This window comes from Monopterus albus, unplaced genomic scaffold, assembly GCF_001952655.1.
Source record: "Monopterus albus unplaced genomic scaffold, M_albus_1.0 scaffold192.1, whole genome shotgun sequence".
Taxonomy (NCBI): domain Eukaryota; kingdom Metazoa; phylum Chordata; class Actinopteri; order Synbranchiformes; family Synbranchidae; genus Monopterus; species Monopterus albus.
In genome coordinates, this window is record NW_018128072.1 from 429,204 (window position 1) to 451,845 (window position 22,642).

General features: G+C 40.5%; 3 protein-coding genes across 3 annotated transcripts; all 3 read left to right on the plus strand.

Moving 5' to 3' along the window:
* Positions 1–412: 412 nt before the first annotated feature.
* On the plus strand, positions 413–1,969 carry LOC109970246 (mpv17-like protein). Its single transcript, XM_020617674.1, has 5 exons — positions 413–562; positions 1,061–1,403; positions 1,483–1,553; positions 1,654–1,683; positions 1,795–1,969. Exons 2-5 carry the CDS (start codon positions 1,070–1,072, stop codon positions 1,912–1,914), a joined length of 555 nt encoding a protein of 184 aa, XP_020473330.1. The 5' UTR covers positions 413–562; positions 1,061–1,069; the 3' UTR covers positions 1,915–1,969.
* A 2,491-nt stretch (positions 1,970–4,460) lies between these two features.
* Positions 4,461–9,897, plus strand: rpl18 (ribosomal protein L18). The gene is made up of 7 exons (XM_020617577.1): positions 4,461–4,563; positions 5,152–5,238; positions 5,331–5,438; positions 6,038–6,136; positions 6,273–6,396; positions 8,375–8,444; positions 9,763–9,897. Exons 1-7 carry the CDS (start codon positions 4,561–4,563, stop codon positions 9,836–9,838), a joined length of 567 nt encoding a protein of 188 aa, XP_020473233.1. The 5' UTR covers positions 4,461–4,560; the 3' UTR covers positions 9,839–9,897.
* Positions 9,898–9,966: 69 nt separating this feature from the next.
* Positions 9,967–21,950, plus strand: sphk2 (sphingosine kinase 2). The gene is made up of 9 exons (XM_020617575.1): positions 9,967–10,234; positions 12,043–12,328; positions 13,163–13,630; positions 15,914–16,063; positions 16,154–16,248; positions 16,412–16,527; positions 17,026–17,229; positions 17,369–18,953; positions 19,549–21,950. Exons 3-9 carry the CDS (start codon positions 13,168–13,170, stop codon positions 19,609–19,611), a joined length of 2,676 nt encoding a protein of 891 aa, XP_020473231.1. The 5' UTR covers positions 9,967–10,234; positions 12,043–12,328; positions 13,163–13,167; the 3' UTR covers positions 19,612–21,950.
* Positions 21,951–22,642: the final 692 nt, after the last annotated feature.

Consider the following 22,642-nt stretch of genomic DNA (forward strand, 5'->3'; position numbering starts at 1 on the left):
ATCACAGTTGCGGTTGTAGTGTAGAGGTTTTGGAGTTGTCTTAACTGGGTTTCTTGCTTTAGTAAAAATGGTATTCACCCTGAATACGCGAAATACCTCTCTCTCTGTAATGCCACACTTTATTATATTGCGTTTTTGTATAGCATTGATGGTTTCTATAATTGCGACGTACAGTAGTGGTATTAAGAGGTGAATTAAGTCGGGTAAGTCTCCACTGAAGGCCCAGGTACCAAATGCACGGCCCGCCACTGAGTAGTAGTAGTACATTGTATCACATGCATGTACTACGACTAACACATTTCTACTATACCGGATCTAAGTTCTTTCACATTGTTGGCAATTTTTACTCAAGCCCCTTGTGTGTAACAACTCATTGTATCTCCTTTCTTTGCTCTGATAAAATGAAGATTGTGTGCATTGCCTGGCACTTTTCTCAAAGGCAGGAAGCAGTGCTGCAGCAGTGGCATCTATTTATAGTGACACCACATGTGTTTCTGACCAGAGCGCAGCACAGCTAACCTTGTGGTGTGGTCTCAACTTCACTCAGTTGGAAAAATCTGTGGTAAGTGACACTTACTGTTTTAGGGGGGAATTACTCCAGTGACTTTGAGAGGTAACTCATTGTGTCATAAAAACTGTGTGCAATGTGCTCAGGACTAGGACAAATTCAGAATAATAACTATTCAGCCTGAGTTTTTCTCATGCCCTCTCTGCTGTCTACTGCACATTTGTGCTCTGTTGCTCACTTCTTTAATATTTCTGACGTGTTATTTTCTCAGAGTTCCCTAAAGGCTGATAAAGGTCTTATCACACATTCTCAGCAACAGTGGCAGAACTTTGACCTGTAACAAAACCCTCCTCACTTAATAGATTTACTTCAGCTCCTCCTTGTCCAACAGAAAAGAGAAAATATCCCTTATTGTTGGAAATTTTACAGGAGGGTTAGAGTGGCTTAAGACATAGCAGTGATCATTTTCTATATGTAGTCTTTGTTCATTAAAAAAAATCATTGTAGAGCAGTGGTACCCATGTTATAAACTCAGCTTCTCTCTCCGATCAGGTTGGCACTATGAACCGAGCCTGGGCTGTATTCAAGGCTCACCCATACATCAGTAACGTGCTAGGATACACAATGCTGTTTGCTTCTGCTGACATCATACAGCAGAGTGTGCTGGGTGGGAAACCTGTGTCAGGATCCACATCAGAGGATTCAGCTGGCATCGACTGGAGTCAGACGGCTCGAGTGGCAACTGTCGGTTTTTGTTTTCATGCCAACTTCAACTACCACTGGTTCAGAGGGCTGGAGAGGATGCTGCCAGGAGGTGGAGTAAAGGCAGTGACAGGGAAAGTTGTGGTGGATCAGCTGATCGCAGGTCCCCTCACCATCAGTGCTTTTTATATTGGTATGTGTTGCAGTGAGTATATAAATTCTTCATTGTGCTTATTTTTTTCTACTAATATCTGTCTACCTTTATGTTTTAGGTTTGAGTTTACTAGAAAACAAAGAGGATTTGCTTGAAACCTGGAGACAGAAATTCTGGACATCTTACAAGGTACATAATGAAGTCAGAGGTTGTTTGTGTTAAACTAAATAATAAAAATGATTGCAACATGCTCAGAATAATGTGTCTGTCTATCTGTGCATGTCTTTAGGCTGGAGTAATATTTTGGTCAACAATGCAGGTGAGATATTCTTGTATCATTATTATGTACTCGGTGGCAGCACACACAGATTCATGCATATGCACACCTGTAGAATGACTGCATATATTTTGTTTGCTTTCATCATCTCAGGCAGTGAACTTTGCTCTGGTTCCACCTGTGGCACGGACAGCGTTTGTGGGAGGCATCGCATTGACTTTCACAATCTTCCTCTGTCACTTCAGACAGCAGCATGACTGCAAACTCAAATAAAACTGAAATCCTCAGCTCTGTGATTGGAGTTTTTGTTAGATAATGACAATAGTTGAGACTTATTTAAAAACAGAATTTTAGTAGCAGAGTCATTAGATTTACAGAGAACACCAGGAAGGGATCCTAAATAAGACAAATCTTACATCTTAGCCCACATGAATTATTGTTCAGATGTGGTGTGTTTTTATCTGATTTTAACTTCCCTGTCTCCCCAAGACAATGATGTACATACAGTATGCAGGTGTCAGATACAATCATGCAACTCATTTAATCATCCTACTGAAACTCTTGTTTTGGCTATTAAAATAAAAGATTTACTTTTTGTTCATATATTGGGAATAAGTAAAACATATTAAAAAAAAATTAAAATGATTATATTCTAAGGTGACACACGCTGCTTATCACAGAAGAAAGTGCGAGCAATAGTCTCAACTCCCAAGCCAGTGAATAAGAAACAAATGAGGACATTCATGGGCATGGCGGGGTACTGCAGGCCCTGGATCAATGACTTTGCAGCTATGACCCGGCCTTTGTATGACATGATGTTGGCCCAGAGCCCAGAGCCTTTGGAGTGGACTCAGGAAGCAGAAGCAGCGTTTGCAGACACTAAGCATGCTTTGCTCTCAGCACCAGCCCTTGGTTTACCTGACTACAAGAAGCCTTTCCACCTGTATGTGCATGAGTCACATGGTTTTGCACAAACTGTCTTGACACAGCAGCACGGCAGTGCTAAACGACCTGTTGGCTATTTTTCCACCAGACTTGATCCCACAGAGCGGGGATTTCCTCCATGTCTCAGAGCTGTTGCAGCAGCAGTCTATGCAGTGGAAGTCACATCTGACCTGGTCTTGTCCCATGAATGTCATCTGTATGTTGCCCATTCGGTGCATGCAATGTTGTTAAGAGCAGGAACTTAGCATTTCTCAGCGGCAAGACAAAGTAGATATGAATTGGCATTAACATCCTTACCTAATATCATTATTCACAGATCACCACCTTTGAATCCTGCTAGCATGTTACCAACATCAGAAGATGGAGAGCCACATGATTGTTGTGCTGTGGTACAAGAAACATACACTGGTCGTTCTGACATGTTTGACACACCTTTACCACTCAGTGATGATCCCATAGTGTATTTTACAGATGGCAGTTCATCCAAGAACCTGCAGGGAACTCTGAATACAGGTTATGCAGTTGTTACGCAGTCAGAAGTTGTTGAATCAGGAAAGTTACCTAATCATTTTTCAGTTTAGCAGGCAGAGCTGCATGCATTAACAAGAGCTTGTCATTTGGCTACAGGACAAAATGTTACTATTTACACAGACTCACGCTATGCTCATGGTGTTGCACATGATTTTGGTAGTATTTGGAAGCATAGAGGTTATTTGACTGCAGCTGGTACTCCTATTAAGAATGGTCCACAAGTTAAAGAGCTCATGGATTCATTGATTTTGCCAAGCAAATTAGCTATAGTAAAATGTGAAGCACACACTAACAAAAATGATTTTGTTTCTTTAGGAAATGCCTTTGCTGATTCAGTTGCTAAACAGGCAGCACAACAAGGGGATGATGCAGTAGTTAAACAAGCTGCCAGAGCAGTAGCTCAACAGCCCCTAGCCCAAAAGTACGATGTAGGACTGATGCAGGCACAAGCGTCAGCGGAGGAAAAAGCTAGGTGGCAGCAACAAGGTTGTATGTTTGTAAATAATTTGTGGATTTCACCAGCAGGACAAGTTGTGTGTTACCTTATATTGTTAAGCTTGTGCACGGTGCTGCGCATGTGCACAAAGGGGGGATGCAGGACATATTTTTGCGCACCTGGTATCATGATAGTATAGCAAAGGCATGCGCAGACTGGACAGAACAATGTGTCATTTGTCAACAGTACAATGTAGGGAGAGCAGTTAAGGTCCAAAGGGGGGCGCACCCCAGGCCAGAGGGCCCTTTTGTAAATATGCAGCATCAGGAGAGATATATGATCCAAACATTAACACACAAGGAAATACTGACAGGGACATTATTATAGCCACAGGTGATGAAACTAGAAAAGTGGTAAATTTGACTGAGGGAGGTATAAGAGAACACCAAATACCCCCCATAGTCAATATAGCTAAAGTTAGTAAGGTAATCATATGTGCAGGTGTATGACTTCTCTCCATGCATGAAATAAAGAATTATTTGAAGCTACTCTCCAGTCTCCAGACATCTTTATTGGGTCCTGCCCCGTTCCCACTACCACAGGGTCAAATCTAAGGCACTTTAAAACAGTGAGTGAAGGAAGCAAATAAAAATACTACAAGAACACAATATAATGCAGAGACTAAATATGCTATGTGGGAGCCGTGGAGTGCAAATACATGAGATACATGAGATTTTATAAATTATATTTATTTTTTTCATAACTTAAGGACTCAACAGTACAAATTAATGAAATAAATCAAAATCGTCCTTTAAATTCTCAGTAATAGGCTGTAAATCTCTCTTGCTATTTCTACCACTGGAGGCACCATCCTACATTCTCAAAGTAGTTTAGCTTTGGCCAACAGGAAGTGAACACTTAGTAACCAATCAGAAACCCGAAAGTTCTGAGCACTGTTTATCGCGAGACCTCGACTCTTCCTTTTCCCTTTTCGCTCTGATTACAAGATGGTAGGTGCTTCTAGTACATAATTTCACACATGATAGTTTGAGTATCCAAGGTCATCTAGTGATTTAAAGAAACTAGTCTTCTTATTTCCAAGCTGCACTGGTTGTAAACATGATTTACGTTACACTGCTGTCATGATTTTGTGTTATTTGGCCACCTAGTTCATATTAGCTTACCCTTCCTTCGTACCGACTTCAGTGCTATACAGATAGCGGCTTCACGCCTTGAGGCTGATTTGAAGCGCGGTTCGGGGGTAGTTAAAAATGCGGAATGTTACGTGTAAAGAATTTATATTTTACCAAAGTCTGCCTGTGTTCGATCATACATTAAGTGAAGGCTTTTTTGCTGTGCCATTCATGATAGCAGTTAGCTGTGGAGTGCCAACGTGTGAACCGGCCTCTGGCAAATGTTAAGCTGAGATTTTAATGTAAAAGTTTATTTGGTGACGTTAGTGAGTCTGCTTATAGTTTGTTTTATTAAGCGTGTGGCTTGTCACAGTGCAATGGATGAAAGGTGGAGCCTGGATGTAAGAGATGTCATGTTTTTGAGGTGAAGCTTAGGTGTTAGCGTGTTCCTGTTTGCTTTTCAAGGGAGTTGACATCAGGCACAACAAGGACCGTAAGGTGCACAGGAAAGAGCCAAAGAGCCAGGATATCTATCTGAGGCTCCTTGTCAAGGTAATTATATATACACATGGGTTAATCATTGGAATAATAACACCAGTAATAGTAGTAATTGTCAGCTCAACTTTCCTGCTGGGTCTGTGCAGTTGTACAGGTTCCTGGCTCGTCGCTCCAATGCTCCCTTCAACAAGGTTGTCCTGAGGAGGCTCTTCATGAGCAGAACCAACAGGCCTCCCATCTCCATCTCTCGCCTGGTCAGTCTCATTTCTCTCACCCAGTCCACCACTAATGAATTCCGTGTTTGTCCTCAGTGGAGTTAGTTTTATTGTTTAAGCCTATTGTAATATGGAACAAGTTCTTTTTTTTGACAGTGGAATGTAATTTTGACAAGGCACACTCACAGAACTGTTTCAGCATCAGTTGGGTGACATTAAGATTCAGTATGATCAATGTTTTTAGGGACGCACTAGTGATGTGACAGATCCACATCATGTTGCTTCTGTGTCAATGTCTAAAATTCTGTGTTTCTGTAATCAGTTTAATTTCTTTAGTCAGTGGACAAACTAAGTGCCACAGCATTCCTGACCTCACACAAAAATAATCAGATGAGTTCTGTGCAGTGAGTCCCAGAAATTAAATCTGGGGAAAAGAGAGAACTGGTATCCAAGAAGTACTTTGTATGTCAGATACACTTAGTTGAGATATTGGTAGAACTATAGTTGTATTGGTGCATCCTTAGTTGTTGTTTATATGGTTGTAGTTTATATATCGTCTGTAATTGACACTTGGTGTTCACTTGTTCAGACATTTGTTTTTTCATATTGAGTTTCTGACTTTGCTTCCCCTTTCCCAGATCCGTAAGATGAAGATGCCTGGTCGTGACAACAAAATTGCTGTTGTTGTGGGAACAGTCACTGATGATGTCAGGATTCAAGATATCCCCAAGCTCAAGGTAATGCCTCCTTTGTAGAGCAGCAGAATTCACCCACTGCTGTATTTTTCCCCTGAAAGATACCCTTCTGTGCACCAAGAATCTCCCTACAGTACTGCAAAGCTGTTGGCAAACTCATGTCGTGTTTGTCCCACAGATCTGTGCTCTGAGGGTAACCGATGGTGCCCGGCGCAGAATCCTGAAGGCAGGCGGTCAGGTGATGACCTTTGACCAACTGGCTTTGGCTACTCCCAGAGGACATGGTACAGTGCTGCTGTCAGGTAAGTAAACATGAATTAATTTCCTAACTATAATACAATTTGCAATTGCAGAAGCTAATGTAAGCAGTTATTGTTGACAGCGCTTCAAGCACCACACACTTTACAAAAACAATGAAAAACACTTGAGTCCACACGTTCGCTGCGTCATGTAGCTTAGACTTTTGTATGTGCGTATTAGGAGTGCTTGCAGCATGTACATGACTGCTGCACCTCAATTTAAGCTGCCTAAAAATGTTTTAGCAAAGTCAAAAATAAGATTTCAATGTAGTGCTGTGCGTAGCGCACATATTCGCTCAGCCCCCTTTCCCGCTCTTATTTGCCTCACACACACGCACACAAACGCATGACAACAGGCAATCTGTGAATAGCTTATCTTTTCTGTGTTTGCTTTTATAACACAACTCTGTCAGTTGCCTTTTCTAATGTTATTACTGTAGCAAGCTAGTAAGGCTGGCTAAGCTAGCATTAGAATGCAGCTGTTGCAGAGGTTAGCACACTGTATATAGCATGGATGTATATGGGCTGCTCTGCAAGTGGATAAAGTTAATGCTAATTCCTAAACTCTTGACACTGAATTTTTGCCTTTTCAGTTCAAAGGAATATCGAAAAATACACGTGGGAAAGCTTATCGGTCTGATCAGTGTGATTAGTGATCCACTTGATTCATTTTGAATATTTACTGGCTTCAACCGGTGCTACTGGAGCAGCAAGAGAGGGTCAGGAAAAGATAGCTGAAGAGAGGACATGTACAGTAGGAGAGGGGGAGGGCAGCAGCCAACATGCTGCTTCTGTGAGAGAGCTATTGCAGAACAGCACAACAGTAAGCACAGAGGCTCAACAGCTACTACCTTTTTTCCCCCAACTGTCCATGCCCTATCCACTGCTGATTACCTGGATCAGGTGTGTTCAGTCAGTCAGAAGCTGGAAGATACCATCTTAGATGAAGATGGAGTGAGGAAAGACAAAGTGAATAGGTATTTGCCGGACTTGCCCGTCCCTGCTCTATAGTATTACTATATATTAGATTAGATTCAACTTTGTTGTCGTTACCCATGTACAAGTACAAGGCAATGAAATGCAGTTTAGCATCTAACCAGAAGTGCAATAACAGCATTGAAGAGTGCACAGTATCTACAATATGAACAGTCAGAACTAATTTACCAATTAATATGTACAGTTGATATTTACAGTAAGATATACAACAATATGATATACAACAGACTATGGATTCACATTACAGTAATGGACAGGTACATTAAGCTTATGGAACACTAGTGCAATGGGATGAGATGGAATGAAACAGTGCAGAATAAGATTATAATTTACATGAGTGAACAGTTCAATGGATGTAAATAGTGCAAAGATAAATATGGAGTGTCTGCATATGAACAGTGTGCAAATGAATACAGGGCAGTATCCTGTGAGTAGAGTATGTGCAAATTAACAGATCACTTCAGTGTTACAGGAAAAACAAGTAGATTAATTCTGTGGAAAACACTGGTTTGTGTATTGTACTTGAATGCTTCAGTTTTAAGTAAATCAGCAAATGAAATATGTTGCTTCCATTAATATTATTAATAAGAAACAATTAATGTGCTATTAACAAGAGCGACCCAGTACAATTTGAGACTTAAACACATTTTTTGATAGTCTGCTTATCGTTGTCAACAAAACACCCCCCAAAATCCAGATATTTTTTGTCGATATCGAACATCCCCATATTGAGAGAATTGTTCTAGTTCTCACTGAACTTACTTAGATCTCTGGCGCAATAAAGTAGAGATGGGCAAACTTATCTTTAAATGTGGTATGTGAAACATTTATGAATGAAAGTTAGATTTTTATACAGAAGCGTAACAGATTTCAGCTGTTAAGCATTGGCATTTACCCTTTTAAGATGGTCTGCAGATTAGTGTTATATTTTGAGATGTTGTATAGCATTTGTAACATCTCGAAATCTGTGACATTTGTTCTCCAGGACCCCGCAAAGCCCGAGAGGTGTACAGGCACTTTGGGAACGCCCCTGGAACCCCTCACAGCCACACCAAGTACGTATACAGTTATGCTGTTAAATGCACAGCAAAATATTTAAGTAAGGCCTTCTTTCCAGTCGGGCTGCCACAGAGGCATGACGAGATGACGACTTTTAACTCTTCTTCTGGAAATTATTTTGACGAGTAGGCTGTCTTGCATTTGCAGATAGAATATAAAATATGTCTTTACACATTCGGCTCTGTGGCATTGTCCGTCCTGCCCTTTTTCTTTTTTGTCGTCTTGTCCTGTTCTTTGTCTCATAAAAGTGACTGGCTGTACCTTCACTGGCTCTTTTGGGGGTCGATGGTTTGATGTTAATCACTAATTATAATGGCTAATCATCAGAAATATCAGTTGGCTCTTTGCTAAGAGTAATTTATCTAGTAATTAAGCTGTTAAGCAGTTTTTCTCTCCCGTTTTTCTAAGTGTCAATACATTCAAGGGTGTCAAATCTGCCTGGTTTGATTTAATCAGTGTTTGATGTTGTTACACATAAGCAGGAGTTGTGGGGTTTGAGAGGGATTGTTTGTTACAAAAGTTATCTTATGTTCTTGTTGATATTCTAATACACAGTACCGTACTTGTTTTAGTGAATTTCACATATAGAGATAAAACAGCTCTTATATGCACCTAATATGTACCTCAACCCTGAAAATTATACATTGTTTACGCCACAGAATTTTTATAACTTAAAATTCCTTTGTAAGTAAAGTAAAAATAAGTGTAAGAAAGATTGGGGAAAGTGTTATCTGCTGAGATGTTCAATTGAATTCAGGCAAAATATATAAATAAATAGAATTGGGAGAAATTTGGAGAAACGATAATTGATAAACTGTACTCTGGATTCTCAAAACTATCTTTTAACAATGCAACAGCCATGCCCTTCTCTATAGATGACAGTTATTATTATTACACAAGATGATCTACATACCGTGCTGTGTTTTATTCAAATACTTCTATATCACATTGAATCTATTGACAAATTTTGGAGTTTTGTTTATTAATTGTTGCTTTATAGTTTTTAGCAGGAGAAACCCACTTCCATTGGGCTCCATTGTACTAGCACTAAGTCACAGCCAATGCTGTGTAGAACACTAAATAATGAGGTAATACTGAAGCTTAATGAAAAAATGTTTTGGTTTTAACTGTGACCCTTAAACCTTTTTATTAATGGAGTGTTAGGTTAGCTCTGTCCTGATTTGTAATGCAACATTGATGTTGAGAAAATAATAAAGCTAAGCTCATATTAGATACAGTACAATGTATATTTGTTTGATCATATTGTATGAATGTTGAGTTTGTTTTGTCATCACTCTCCTTTCTCTTCTCCAGACCCTACGTCCGCTCTAAGGGCAGGAAGTTCGAGAGAGCTCGTGGTCGCAGACCAAGCCGTGGGTACAAGAACTAGACTGTCTTTTTGTTTTCCATGCAGTCTGATAAAAATAAAAGATTGGCTGTACAAAATGAGTTGTCTTGTTGTTTTATTGGAGAGCCAACGCAACCTTGCATATGCATCTTGTCGCTGACATTGTCATAGGCAGTTTTCAGCCCTTATTGAGGCTGTAAGTCAAATCTTGTGATCAATATTGATAGGAGCTGGAATTGGGGGAAAAAAACAACAGAGGAAGTGGTGGTTTGTCAATGATTGGAGAATGTCGGTGGGTGTTGCAATGTTTTCCATCTAGTCATTGGATTTCCTCTCTGCTGCTCAAAGCTGCAGCTCTGCCGCTCCGCGAACTTCCTGCACAGAGCCACAGCTCTCAGAGCTTCCACTGTGTCGACGCGAGAAGGGAGACAACATGAGGTAGCTAACTGTAGGCTTTTTCTTTATGTTTCTGTTGTGCTGTATTAACTTTGCTTTTTCTCATCAGACACTGGCATAAACAGAACTCCTTGAGCTAGCATTATTTGTCTCAGCTTGATAGATCATAGCTAGCTAACGGCATTGGCGTTAGCTTGGATACCTCATAATGAACAAGAGACGTGAAAACGGCAGATGCGGGCTTTTAAGTGTAACCACAGTGAGGTCTAGTGTTTTTCGGATGAATATAATTTAATGGTGTGTTAAGGCGGCGTGAACCTAGATTAAATGTTAAGTAAGGAACTGACAGGTACCGCTAACTGTGTCAGGCTGCAGTTAACGGTTAGCTAACATTTGCGGTCATGTCACCGTGATTTGGCGTTGAATAGTATTCCCGTACAATATTAAGTTCTTTCTGTTGACAACTTCGGATGCTGTAACGCTTATGAAATGGTCTCTTCAGCTTGGCTATGCTAAAACGTTTTAAAGTAAAGCCAGGTTTAGTAAGTTAGCTGGCCAGTAGCGTGTCAACCTGACAGCTAACGGTAACAGTGAAATAAAGCTTTTATTTGAGATAATCGGGGTTAATGATCAACAAGCCTTTAACTCTGCTGTTAAGTAAGTGTGTTACATACCCCGTAGCATACAGTACTGTTCTCGAGTTCAGAGTTTAAGCTAACCGAAACTTGCCCCAGAATACCCCGAAGTCACTCCATATACAGCAGCCTCATTGTGTGGAAACCAAATTAGGCTGCTGATTATTATTTCTGGGTGCCCCCGCCCTGCGTTCCAAGGTCTTAACTTAAGGTGCAACAATGGGCATCACTTAGGCTCTTTTTGTGTGTTTTTATCAGAACAGGACATCATTTGTCTGCACCACAGCTTGCATAATGTTCCCTAGCTGTTATAAAACTTGAAAGAAAGATGTGACGAAATTATTGATTAGCTTCGTAATGAAACTCCAGGAACTGTACTTTGAGGCACCAAAGTCTAATGAGCTGGACTTTGCTGAAGAGGAGTCCAACATTAGTGTACCCTCTTATCTACAGTGTATACACACATTTATATAATAGTAATATCCCTTTATTGTGCTTTTACATTATGTGCAGGGAGACCCTTTGGGAAATGATTAAACTAGTCATTTATATGTAATGCAGTTATGTAAAGTTGCTTGTGAAGAGAGTCCAACGCTCGTTTGATACTGTATATGTATTTAATGATCAGGCCCATTGTAAACCTGCATCTATATTGGGAGAAAGATTGTTAGGCTACATACTAATGTTCCAAAACCTCTAAAACCCAGTGCCATGTAGGTCAGCAATTTGCACAAACTCAATCCCAGACTCAGATTTTTTTTTTTAAGAGACACTATCAACAGATGTTGTTAGAAAAAGCCCTGAATATGAAAATACCAACTCATTGTGGTAATTGTCATGCAGCCTTTCATCCACAATAAAGCCGTGCCTCAGCAAAGCATTTTGAGGATGTGTAATTCTGAGTCATTCTACGCCTCAACAAAGACGTACCAAAGGTCACTGAGAATTATGGATGTTGTATAGTTACTGCCTATAGCTGTAATCTGTTTTTCTTATAACAATTCTTCTCCATACTTGTTGTGTCCTACGTGTGATATTAGGAATATTCTTCGTTGCTCAGTGAAATCCAAGTAAAGTAGAAGCAAAAATGTTTTTATTTATTTGGTTTGGTGTGCTTCCTTCTTTAATGTCAGTCTCTTACGCATCTGCTCTAAAAATACACATTGTTTTTCCACTATTACACTTGATTATTGTCCTTCTTCCATCCTCATACAGGAACAAAGTTCTTTGGGAGGGAACGTGAGGCTTGGCACCAGAACATTACCATGACATGAACCAAGGACCTGCCTGGAGCTGTCTCCTTGTTTGTCTTTTTTGTTGTTGTTCTTGATGTTGTCTAGTGTTAGTCACCTGTCTTACCCAGTGTTCAGGAGTAGATGATGAATTAATGAAGGTGTGTTTTGCTGAGATGAAATTTAAATGAATCACACTACTGGCTAAAGGACTGGCCTAGTCACTCCTCTTATCACTGAGATTGCAGATAGCAACACAGGTATCAAAGGTATATCTTTTGACATTAATTGCATTTCAGCAGCATTTATCTGATGACTTTACAGAAATCTTTACATATGTGTTAATTTAATTAAATTATTGTAGCCTCCTTGTCTAAACAAGGTGTTTTTGTCTTGTTCACGCTCAATAAGTTTTTCAATGCAAGAGTTTTATTTTTGTTCATTTATGTAATTATTTAAAGACTTTATTAATATTGAATAGCTGCTCAGCTGTTTTATATTAACACAATTGGCAGCTTTATGTTGTAATGTAAACTTTTTTTACATATGCACTCTTTGTGAGAAACACTTCTGTTTAAATGACTGATCTTCTAGTAAGAAATTACATTTTTAAGTCATGTTGGTTTTGAATATGTAGAAAATGTGACTATTTGTTTTTCACCTGTAAACTGTAGAAACTGACAGCTTGTCAAGTTAAACTGAATTGACACCACAGGAGCTTTGTAACTGTGATACAAAGACTGATCTTTAGCAGTTCCCATCTTCACTGGAAAAATAGGCTGAACAGAGGAACCTCTGAACTGGAAGTAGTTATTTTTCTTTTCAAATGAAGACTTACTTGTGAGATCGACAGATGGGAACCGAGACTCAGAGCTGATTTATTTTTTATTATTATTAGGTTTTTTTATTCAAGCACTGAGGAAGAATGATTTCCAGGAGATTTCAGGCCTAAAGGTCTCAGACCGATAGTCAGATACATTTCAATTTTCCCTGCAAACCTTGAGAGCTGCCAGACTTTATTCTTGAAACCTCTAACTGTAGAAAAACTCCCTAAAGCTTTTTAGACTTCATTTTCATCTGAAACACTTGGCCCACCTCTGCAGTGAGGATGCGATCCCCAGAACCTTCTTCACCCTGTCCTGGAGAAGCCCTCCTTCATGGCCAGTTTGCCAGCTGGGGATCAGGCAGTAACACCAACAATGACAGCTGCCCCAACAGTCCTGGTGGCCCAGGTGGACTTTCCCACGCTGTCTCCCCTACTCTGGCTCTGGCCTCCAACTATGCCTTGACTCTCACCCACACCCACATACACATCCAGCGCCTGTCACTGCGGCCGGGAAAGGAAGCCCGTCTGCTGCTGCCTTTGTCAGAGCTAGTGGGGTGCAGCTGCCCTCGCATCCCTGCACCCCCTCTCCTGGTGCTGTACTGGTACCCCCCAGGCAAACGACGGAAAGGGGTGTCCCGACGTAGGCAGGTGAGGGCCTACCTGGCAGAAAGCAGGCCTGAAGCTGAGAGGTGGTCGGCTGCTGTGCAGTGTCTGCTCAGAGGGGTGACTGTCACTGCTGACACAGGTGAGTGTGTATCTCACAGGTGGCTTGCTTATTCAGCCTGAGGATGTGTCATGGTTTTTACTTATTACAGGACCATACTGGTGACTAGTAGTCTATACATTTTCTGCACTTCTGTACAACCGTGTACACTGTGTTCTTTTAGCAGTTTTTAAATGAGATGCATTTTCTTACATTTTAGGTAACTTTTACATCAGTATGTCATAATAATCAACTTGTGGAGACCTACAAAATGGCTTCAGATTAAAATTTATTTATGACTAAACACTAGGGCTGTAACTGAGGATTATTTTTAGAACTGATTAATCTTCTACAAAATAGTGGAAATACCAATCACAATTTTCTATAGGGCAAGATGATATCATCAAATGTCTTGTTTTGGCCAAAGCCCAGAGATCTTCAGTTTTATAGATCTAAAAAAAATGGAGAAAAGCTGCAAATGTTCACATTTGAGGACAAATTATTTGGTCATCAAAATAGTTGATTCATTTTACATTGACTAATCAATTTCACTAGTAATTGTGGTTGTAGTGAGCAACATGTTGTCATTAATGATACTGATGTTGCAGCAATGCTAATTTCCTGAGTTTGCTCTGTTTTTATCAAGGAACTTTGCTTTTTGATATGCTTGGTTTTGTTCAGAGAGCAGTACTGATAACAGTGTTCGAAAGATTTACTTTGGCAGACCTAAATGTTTGTCAGTGTTAAGTCTTAAATACCTGTTGTTTACAAGAAAGCACATAACGTTGTCTCATGCCAACTCCTTTGTAAATGCTTACTAAATATAACTTAATATCACAGTGACCGAAGACGTGTCTGTATGTACAGTGAACATATTTTGTCACTGAGTGGACATAGTTCAGAGTTTTTTAGCAAAACAAAGTGGGGCTAATGCTACACTTGAGACTGAGATTTATTGTTCAGAGTTTTTAGTTTGGATTTGTTTTTGTTTGTTTTTATAGCTACATCTTTTACTTCAGTTTACTTATCTAATACTTCTTTTTTCTTTGCCCTTATCTATCTGGCCCACATGGCCTGTATCATTCAGTATCAAAAGAGACAGGGAGGGTGGGACGGCTGCAGTTTACCTCCCCTTCCCATGCACTCAGTAATCAAACAGATAGCAAGGTCCTGTTCATTGTTTATTTTCGCTGTGTGTGCCTCTGCATGCTCCTGCCTTTCTCACTATCGCCTATGCGTCACACACATAACCAGCATCTCCAGTCTTTTCCTGTCTCCTTCCTCTTTTCTACTTTTAACCCTTAATCCTCTATCAGATATTCACTGTCTCGCCTGCTCTTGCTTCATTTATACTGTGTAGCAGTTCATCCTGTTTTCTTCAGTTTTGCCAGTCTTCTGTTTGACCTCTAGTTTATTTTCTGCCTTACGCGTGTAGCCTTCATCCTTCGTTATTTATCTATTACAGCTTTCTTACCCAATCATTTCATTTCTGGATCACTTCCTGTCTTGAATTTGTAAATTTAGATGTTTATGGGCATTAAAGTTGTGGTTAATTGGGTTTTCTGTTGATTTGATTTATTGTAGTTTGTTGCATAATTCAGCTTTATCTGCCATGCAGTCATTCTCCTGTTGGCATCCATTTCTACTATACCAAATTTTGGAGCTAACCTAAGAAGCTATTTATTTATTAAAGGACCATACCTGGGCTGATGAAAAAGTAGAATGTCTCATTTTATTGCTTCGGCACAGTGGTTAGATATATAGTCATTTATCTTTGTCTCCCTGTTTTATGAACTTCTGAGCACCTATTCTTTACCATCAATCTAAATGTTATTTAATGTTAGTTCGGGTGACAGTGTTTTGCATCGTTCATCTATTAGCTTTAGGGGGCTGAAGACTAGCCAGCTAACAATGGGCAAGAGGAGGGGTACGCTATGGATAGATCACCAGTCTATCACAGGGGTGACACATAGAGACAGACAATCACTCACATTCCCAGCTGAGTCTCCAGTTGACCTAACCTGCATATCTTGTGGGAAGCTGCAGTACCTTGAGCAAACCCACACAAGCACTGGGAGAACATGCACACGCCACATACAAAGGCCCGTGTGAAGTAGATCCTGTGAGGTGAAATGAAGGAGGCTCAATTGGTTGAATGCACTCAAGTCCCAGGTTGGGCAACACTATAATGACAAGCTTAGTTTACTCCACAGTTGGCTGGCTTTGAAAATGCTGTGAACCTTTAGTTCCTTTCTTTGTTCTGGACAAAAACTGAGTTTTATCTTATTCATGCTCTTCCTTATTTTATTTTATTTTTTTATACAGAATTTTCCAGAAGTCTGCTACCTCGGCCCAGACGACTACTGCTCTTGGTAAATCCCTTCAGTGGGAGAGGCCAGGCAATGCAGTGCTGTCAGACCCACATCCTGCCAATGATCAGAGAGGCCAGTATCAGCTACAACCTCATACAGACAGGTAAGACTCCACATCAAGGGGCAGATAATAGGTTTACATAGAACATACATATGTAACAGGTGTTAACTAACTATAATGAATGTGTCTCAGAGCGTCACAACCATGCGAGGGAGCTTATCAGAGAGATATCACTCCCAGAGTGGGATGGCATCATCATTGTTTCTGGGGATGGCCTGCTGCATGAGGTGTGTAATGCTTTTGTGAGAGTGCAAATCATGGTGTAAATTAGGGGGTATGAACAAAAAGGAAAGAACTTCTTATGTGTTTTTGTACTAGTGCATGTACAGTGTAAACTCTGTCCACTGATGGGATTTTCTCAATTTCAGTTTTCTCTCTTGTGTTACATAGGTAATTAATGGGCTGATGGATCGTCCTGACTGGGAGCGAGCAATAAAAACACCTGTCGGCGTTCTGCCCTGTGGTTCTGGGAATGCACTGGCTGGCTCCATCAATCACTACGCAGGGTAAGCATGTATCTTATTTGTATTGTAAAGGGGAGTACTGTGTCTTTCGAGTTTCAGTTTCTTCTCAACCACCTTAAAAATGTGGAACCAGACAAAACAAGAAGTGCTGGGATAGTCTTCACTCTTCTCTCTGAATTTTCATATTAAAGCTGATGCTGTCGATAACCTGTTCTGTTGTTGTACACAAGATGTAATCTTAGCATTATAAGGTCTGTCATATCACATATTTGATATGCCATCTTGCAATAGAGTTTTTTGTACTTTGTCTTTAAGGCAAACTAAAAAAGACAAAGACAGATTTGATGAATAAGTTAATTTATTCTATTATAATTATTGAAAACTAGATTAACTTGGTTAATAACTTAAAAAGTTTTGTTCCTTTAAACAATAGAGCACACACTTGTTGTTTTTGACAACAACTGCCTATCTACACCGATTGCACAGTTCACTTTATCTTTAGTAACAAGAGGTCTTGTTATTGGTTTACATCTCCTGTAGGTATGACATGTGCCTTCGGGAGCCCCTCCTTTTGAACTGCTGCTTTTTGCTCTGTCGCGATGGTGTCCAACCCATGGACCTGGTCTCTGTGACGACAAGTCCTGCTCCCTCTAACAACAGTCATACTGCAGCACCCAGGAGACTGTTTTCTTTCCTTTCTGTTGCGTGGGGCTTTGTGTCCGATGTGGACATAGAGAGTGAGAGGTGCGTGTAGTTGCTTATGTTGTAAAAGCATTCACTGTTGGCTTTGGTTATCTAAACATAACTCTAATCTTATAATGTAATGTATAATATTTCTTGTATTCAAAAAAGAATAGCTTTACTTAAATTTTGCTTGTTCCAGGTATCGTGGTCTGGGCTCAGCTCGCTTCACCCTGGGCACCCTGGTGCGCATAGCTTCTCTCCGTTCCTACAAGGGTCGCCTGTCCTACCTGCTGCCCTCTATTGTCCCCACATCACCAGATGCCACACCTCCTCCTCCAAGGAGACCTCTCTCCCGCAGTATCACGGAAGGCCTCGAAGGCTTCTGCCGAACACCCATCCATCGCACCTGCTCTGACATGGGTATCAGTGAACAGAGAAGCCTGCGTAAGGGGGAGGGAGAGAGGGAAAAAGAGGAGAGGCAGCGAGAAAGAGAGAGGAGAAGGGAGAGGGCCAGAGGAGGAGGAACTGGTGTGGTGAGGGCAAGCAGCCTGGCGGAGGACAGAGAGAGGGAGAGAGAGATGGAGATGGAAGCAGAAGAGAGGTCAGGGATGAGTTCAGAATCAAATGAAAGGGATGGATGCAATATCGGGAGGGAAGAAAGGTTGGCAGGGATCAAAGATGAAAAAGAAGATGAGGGAAGAGTAGAGCAGGACTCCAGTGAGATGGAGGAGGAGGATACAGGGAAGGATGGGGAAAGCAGTGGTTCTGTTGAGGGGGAGGGAGCACTGCATGCAAGAGAACTGGGAGAGAGATATGGGGCAGACATCGGGCAAGAGGCAGATGAAGATGGAGAGGGTTGTTTCATTTACCAAGATAACCTTCAGGCAGCCAGACAGGCAGTAAGAAAGAATTCTGCCCCTTCAAGCCAGATAGCCAGCGCTCTTTTCAACCAGCCGCCCAGTCCGCAGATGGAGGCAGATTCTGGCACCTCGTATGGAGTAGAGGATATGAATGGAACCTACTACCCAAAAGAACCCTACCCACTGAACGTTGCTCGAGAGCGAGCTCTCACCATTTCTTCTCCCTTTCGTCACTCTCCTTTCTCATGCAAACCTAAGACACTGGACCAAAACCAGAACGCCTCCAGGCCAAGGCCCCTCTCCCTCCTCCAGCACTCCCACTCAAACTCCCTCCCACCTAAACTCCCCTCCCTGTCTCTTCCTCTTTCTCCCACACCCCCCTCTTCCCCATCTTGTGCCTCCCCACACTCCTCATCCTACCTTGCCCCCCGTCCTAACACCCCAAGCTCCACCTCACCCTCACCCTCTCTACGCACACCGTCCTCGTCATTTAACTTTGAAATTGCTGAGCCAGCAGGACCCCTTAGGAACCGTCCTTTTGGCTCTCTGCCTTCAAATCTCCCTAGGGATGATTTGCTACCCCCCCTCGACCAACCCCTTCCCAACAGAGACTGGGTTACAATTGAAGGGGACTTTGTCCTGGTCCTGGCTCTTTATCAGACCCACCTTGGGGCTGACCTCTATGCTGCACCCCAGGCCAGGTTTGACGATGGGCTGATCCACCTGAGTTTTGTGCGGGCGGGAATTTCCAGAGCCACTCTGCTGAGACTGTTTTTTGCCATGGAAAGAGGAACCCACCACTCTGTCAGCTCACCTTATGTGACCCATGTTTCCTGCAGGGCCTTCAGGTTGCAGCCCCTGTCTACACGAGGAACACTCACTGTGGATGGAGAACTTGTGCCCTATGGGCCGCTTCAAGCCCAGGTCAGAAAAAGAAAAAAACAGTGCTTAGTACTGAATATACTTGTCATGAAGTGCTGTCATCTGTGTGTAGTAACTGCACAAAATCTCCTGTAAAAAAAGTTTACTTTTTTATGCGATCAGAACAGGGATCTGCATTTGTATTTGTCAGTTCCTGTAATATCCAACAACATAGCACTACTTGGCATGTGAGCTCTTAATTAAGAATTGACACTGTGTTTTTGAGAATCGATACAGTATTGCAACACGTAATATCATAATACTCGATATTTTCGTGCACCCCTAGCATGTAGGGTGTCATTCTGTCCTCCAGAAAATCTCTATATTGTGCAAAATTCAATTAGTATTTTTAATTTTGTTTGATCTTTTGATTACTAAGCTGAAAAGTTGATACTTTGTATTTATTGTTTCAGTGATAACTTGATTGTGACTCATTCACATGGTTGACAATGACACGATTATTTTTTCCCAACTTGTAAGGAGATGTGTTATATCTTTAGCTGATGTTCTGTATGCCTCTGCATTACTAATGTATTGATTGCATGCTGGTATTTATCATCAGTAATAAATGTTTTTATGATTTCTCAATACTTCACAGATTCACCCTTCCATGGCTCGTCTCATTGTTGGCGACTCTGGAGTGAAGATTACCAGATTCTAATCAGGGATTGGTTGAGTCGATTGACGGATACTCTACTGAATGATGTGATCTCTGTTGTCATCTGTACTCAGAGGAGGGGGATGTCCAAGAGACTTAAAATACCCTGGATTGCAGAAACTGTTTTTCCTGTGGTTTAATGAAAGGGATGCCCCACCGAGCCACGTGTCGTTGGAGAATGACTGCAGGGATTAATAGCAAATTTGAAAATGGATGAAAAAATGCACCTCATTGCACTGCTGTTGGATTACGCTCAGCGCACCCTGAGAAGCATGAAAACTGCACAGCCTGAAATATCAACATGGATAAACAGTTGAATGTTTATGGGATGTTTTATGCAGATAGTGCATGTGTTGGATGTATACATAGTGGTATGCATGCAGAGAAGCACTACTTAATTTTTGCCTTACAATGACATGGAGAGATTAAATTCAAAGAAAGGTCTTTAAACAAGAAAAAACAAAACATGATACCTACTTGGGCCAGTCCTCATTGAAAACTGTCCCCAGCCCTCTCTTTTCAGTCCCACTCTCAGTGTCTAAATCTCTGAGCATAAAAAAATGTTTGGAAAGGAATGCCTTATCTGACCCCGGAGAGTACATTTGTATTCGTATTGCATAAGAAATCTCATTTTTCTCATCTGTCCACCTATGACAGTGTCTGTCCACTACATAAAAGAAATATTCTTAGATGTATTGGTAGACCCACCTCCTACTGTTATCTTTGAGCACGCTACTCTCCACTCGCTTATGCGTCATTGGAGAAAAATGTTGATTTAAGATACAGTTTAATTACCATTTCATGCAAGTGAGTGCAATGAGATCAAGCTTTTCAGTCGTTACGTGACGATGGAACGGTGACCATTACTAACAGTTTTACAAACTGCCTGTTGTAAGTGGATGCACGATGATAGTCAGTGATATCAGACTTTGCAATATATTGAAACATATAAATGTCTGAACAAAGCAACCTTTGTCAGTTGTTTTAGACTGTTCATTTTCAAGGTATCAAAACCATTAACCGTGAGCAGTACTTTATGTTTATGAAAGTGGAATTAGATGACATTACACATTCTCTGTTAAATAGTAATTTGGGCATTTATTTTGCACAATAACTGGAGATGAAGCAGCACAGAAAACCACAACACTAGGATACATAGTAACATTTAGATACATCTGAAGAGTACCAGTTTTAGTAGCCTAGTCGAGATACTATAATAAATGAATCACATTACATTTCAAGCCTGAACTGGCTTAAATGTTTAGATTAGAACACTCATGGCTTTTGAAAGGCAGGACTGACCAATTACAAAATAATTTATGAACTTTAAAACAACACTGAAATCAGCAGCTCTGTGTTGTGAGGTCACATCAAACTTTTGATTAAAAGTTAAATGAGGAAAAAGTGTATTTGCACTGTGAGAAATCTTCCAGCAACAGAGCCCCTCTGTTGAAGTAAGTTTGATGATGGTTTGGTGTTGAGATGTGAAATCAAACAGCAGACCTCCTGGGAATAGTTATGTTTTAGAAGTTAGTTCTGTTTATTTTAAAAGAACACAAATAATTAGTCTGGAAAAATGCTAGATAATTACATTTGCATGTGCAGTGTCTCAATCATGTCACCATCAACATACTGTATGTCTTGGCCATGCCTGGACAAATCAATGCCTTTGTGTAATAAGCCTGTAAATTCTGGCTGTTGACTGATCATGAACTGTTGAATCGAAAAATGGAGTAAAACTCTTTGTTCACCAGGCTGTTACTTTTCTTTTTTGTTTCCCTTTGAATGCACAATGCAGCTAGTCCACAATTACACTGTGCATACACAGCTACACAGCAGTGTATGACATTTCGAGTCTTGTACCATTGCCAAACAGAAAACCTGATGTACACTTTGACTAGTTTTGCCAATGTTTGATGTTTAAGAAAATACTGAGTTTACCATCCTAAACATTTTGCACTATGGGTGTTATAGACCAATTTGATATGACAAGGTCAGGGTGTGACTCCTCAGTTCATAGTGCCATTAAGATGTCAGTTAGCGTACTGCCTGTATTGAAAATGTAATTATTACTAGAGCAAACAATGTACATTTATATATTGTTTTGAATAAATGTAACAAGTTTGTGTGTAGCAAATCTACTGTACTTTTGTTTGTCACAGCAGTGTGATTTTTCATTTATATTATACAGTCAGAAGTGCTTTTTATATTAAGAGAAGGAAGTTGCTTTTATCAGCGACATTTGACTTTTGATATCTAATGGCATTGTTTAAACCACGGCCTATAGATTAAACAGTTTGTCTGCATTGCAATCAGTCACAATATACTAATAAATAAAGGAGATAACTGCAAATTGTTTCATTATTCCAGTGCCTTGTTCCTTCAGTCCTTCACTTCTCCACTTAAGCAGCTTTACTGTCTCACTCTTGTAGTGACATCTATATATATTAATTTTGATAACACTGTGCAATTTAGACAAAGCTTTTAACCAAAATCCTGTGTGTGAATACTTTTTTAAACTCTGTGGCTTCAGAAAAAAATCCCTAAGCCAGGCAGTGTAATAAAATATGTATAAAAAGCAGCCCTACCACAAGATTCACTTAGTAGCTGTTGTAGGCTTTCAGTTGTATCTTCCTCAGCTGATGATATTACATTTGAAAGCTCCAGAATAGTCACTAAATGCATCTTGATTGTTGTGTCAACTATTGTTTTCAAGTCAAAGGATGAACTTTCAAACCCACCTCTAACCATGGACAAGAACAGCTCAAAATCTTCTCATGATTTAATCTGCAACTAAATGGAAATTGTGGTTCAATTGATTTGTAAAACATGACAATTTGATCTCATTGTATGGTTTGCATTCCCCAGGTCTCCCTGTGTGTCTCACTTCACCTTTGGACCTTCTGTATTTCAAGTCTGAACTATAAATGCCTTCACTCTAAAATGAATATTTTGGATGAAAAGTCCAAAATCTAATTTTGACAAAGTGTATAGCTTGGCCTGTTTTTCTAAACAGTATACCGCTGAAGATATA

Coding starts and splice junctions, on each gene's coding strand:
- sphk2 (XM_020617575.1), top strand. CDS start 13,168: ATGCGATCCCCAGAACCTTCTTCACCCTGTCCTGGAGAAGCCCTCCTT. Junction 16,064..16,153: donor CTACAACCTCATACAGACAG/GTAAGACTCCAC, acceptor AATGTGTCTCAG/AGCGTCACAACCATGCGAGG. Junction 17,230..17,368: donor GTGGACATAGAGAGTGAGAG/GTGCGTGTAGTT, acceptor TGCTTGTTCCAG/GTATCGTGGTCTGGGCTCAG.
- LOC109970246 (XM_020617674.1), top strand. CDS start 1,070: ATGAACCGAGCCTGGGCTGTATTCAAGGCTCACCCATACATCAGTAAC. Junction 1,404..1,482: donor CATCAGTGCTTTTTATATTG/GTATGTGTTGCA, acceptor TTTATGTTTTAG/GTTTGAGTTTACTAGAAAAC. Junction 1,554..1,653: donor AATTCTGGACATCTTACAAG/GTACATAATGAA, acceptor GCATGTCTTTAG/GCTGGAGTAATATTTTGGTC.
- rpl18 (XM_020617577.1), top strand. Junction 5,439..6,037: donor CCATCTCCATCTCTCGCCTG/GTCAGTCTCATT, acceptor CCCCTTTCCCAG/ATCCGTAAGATGAAGATGCC. Junction 6,397..8,374: donor TGGTACAGTGCTGCTGTCAG/GTAAGTAAACAT, acceptor TTTGTTCTCCAG/GACCCCGCAAAGCCCGAGAG.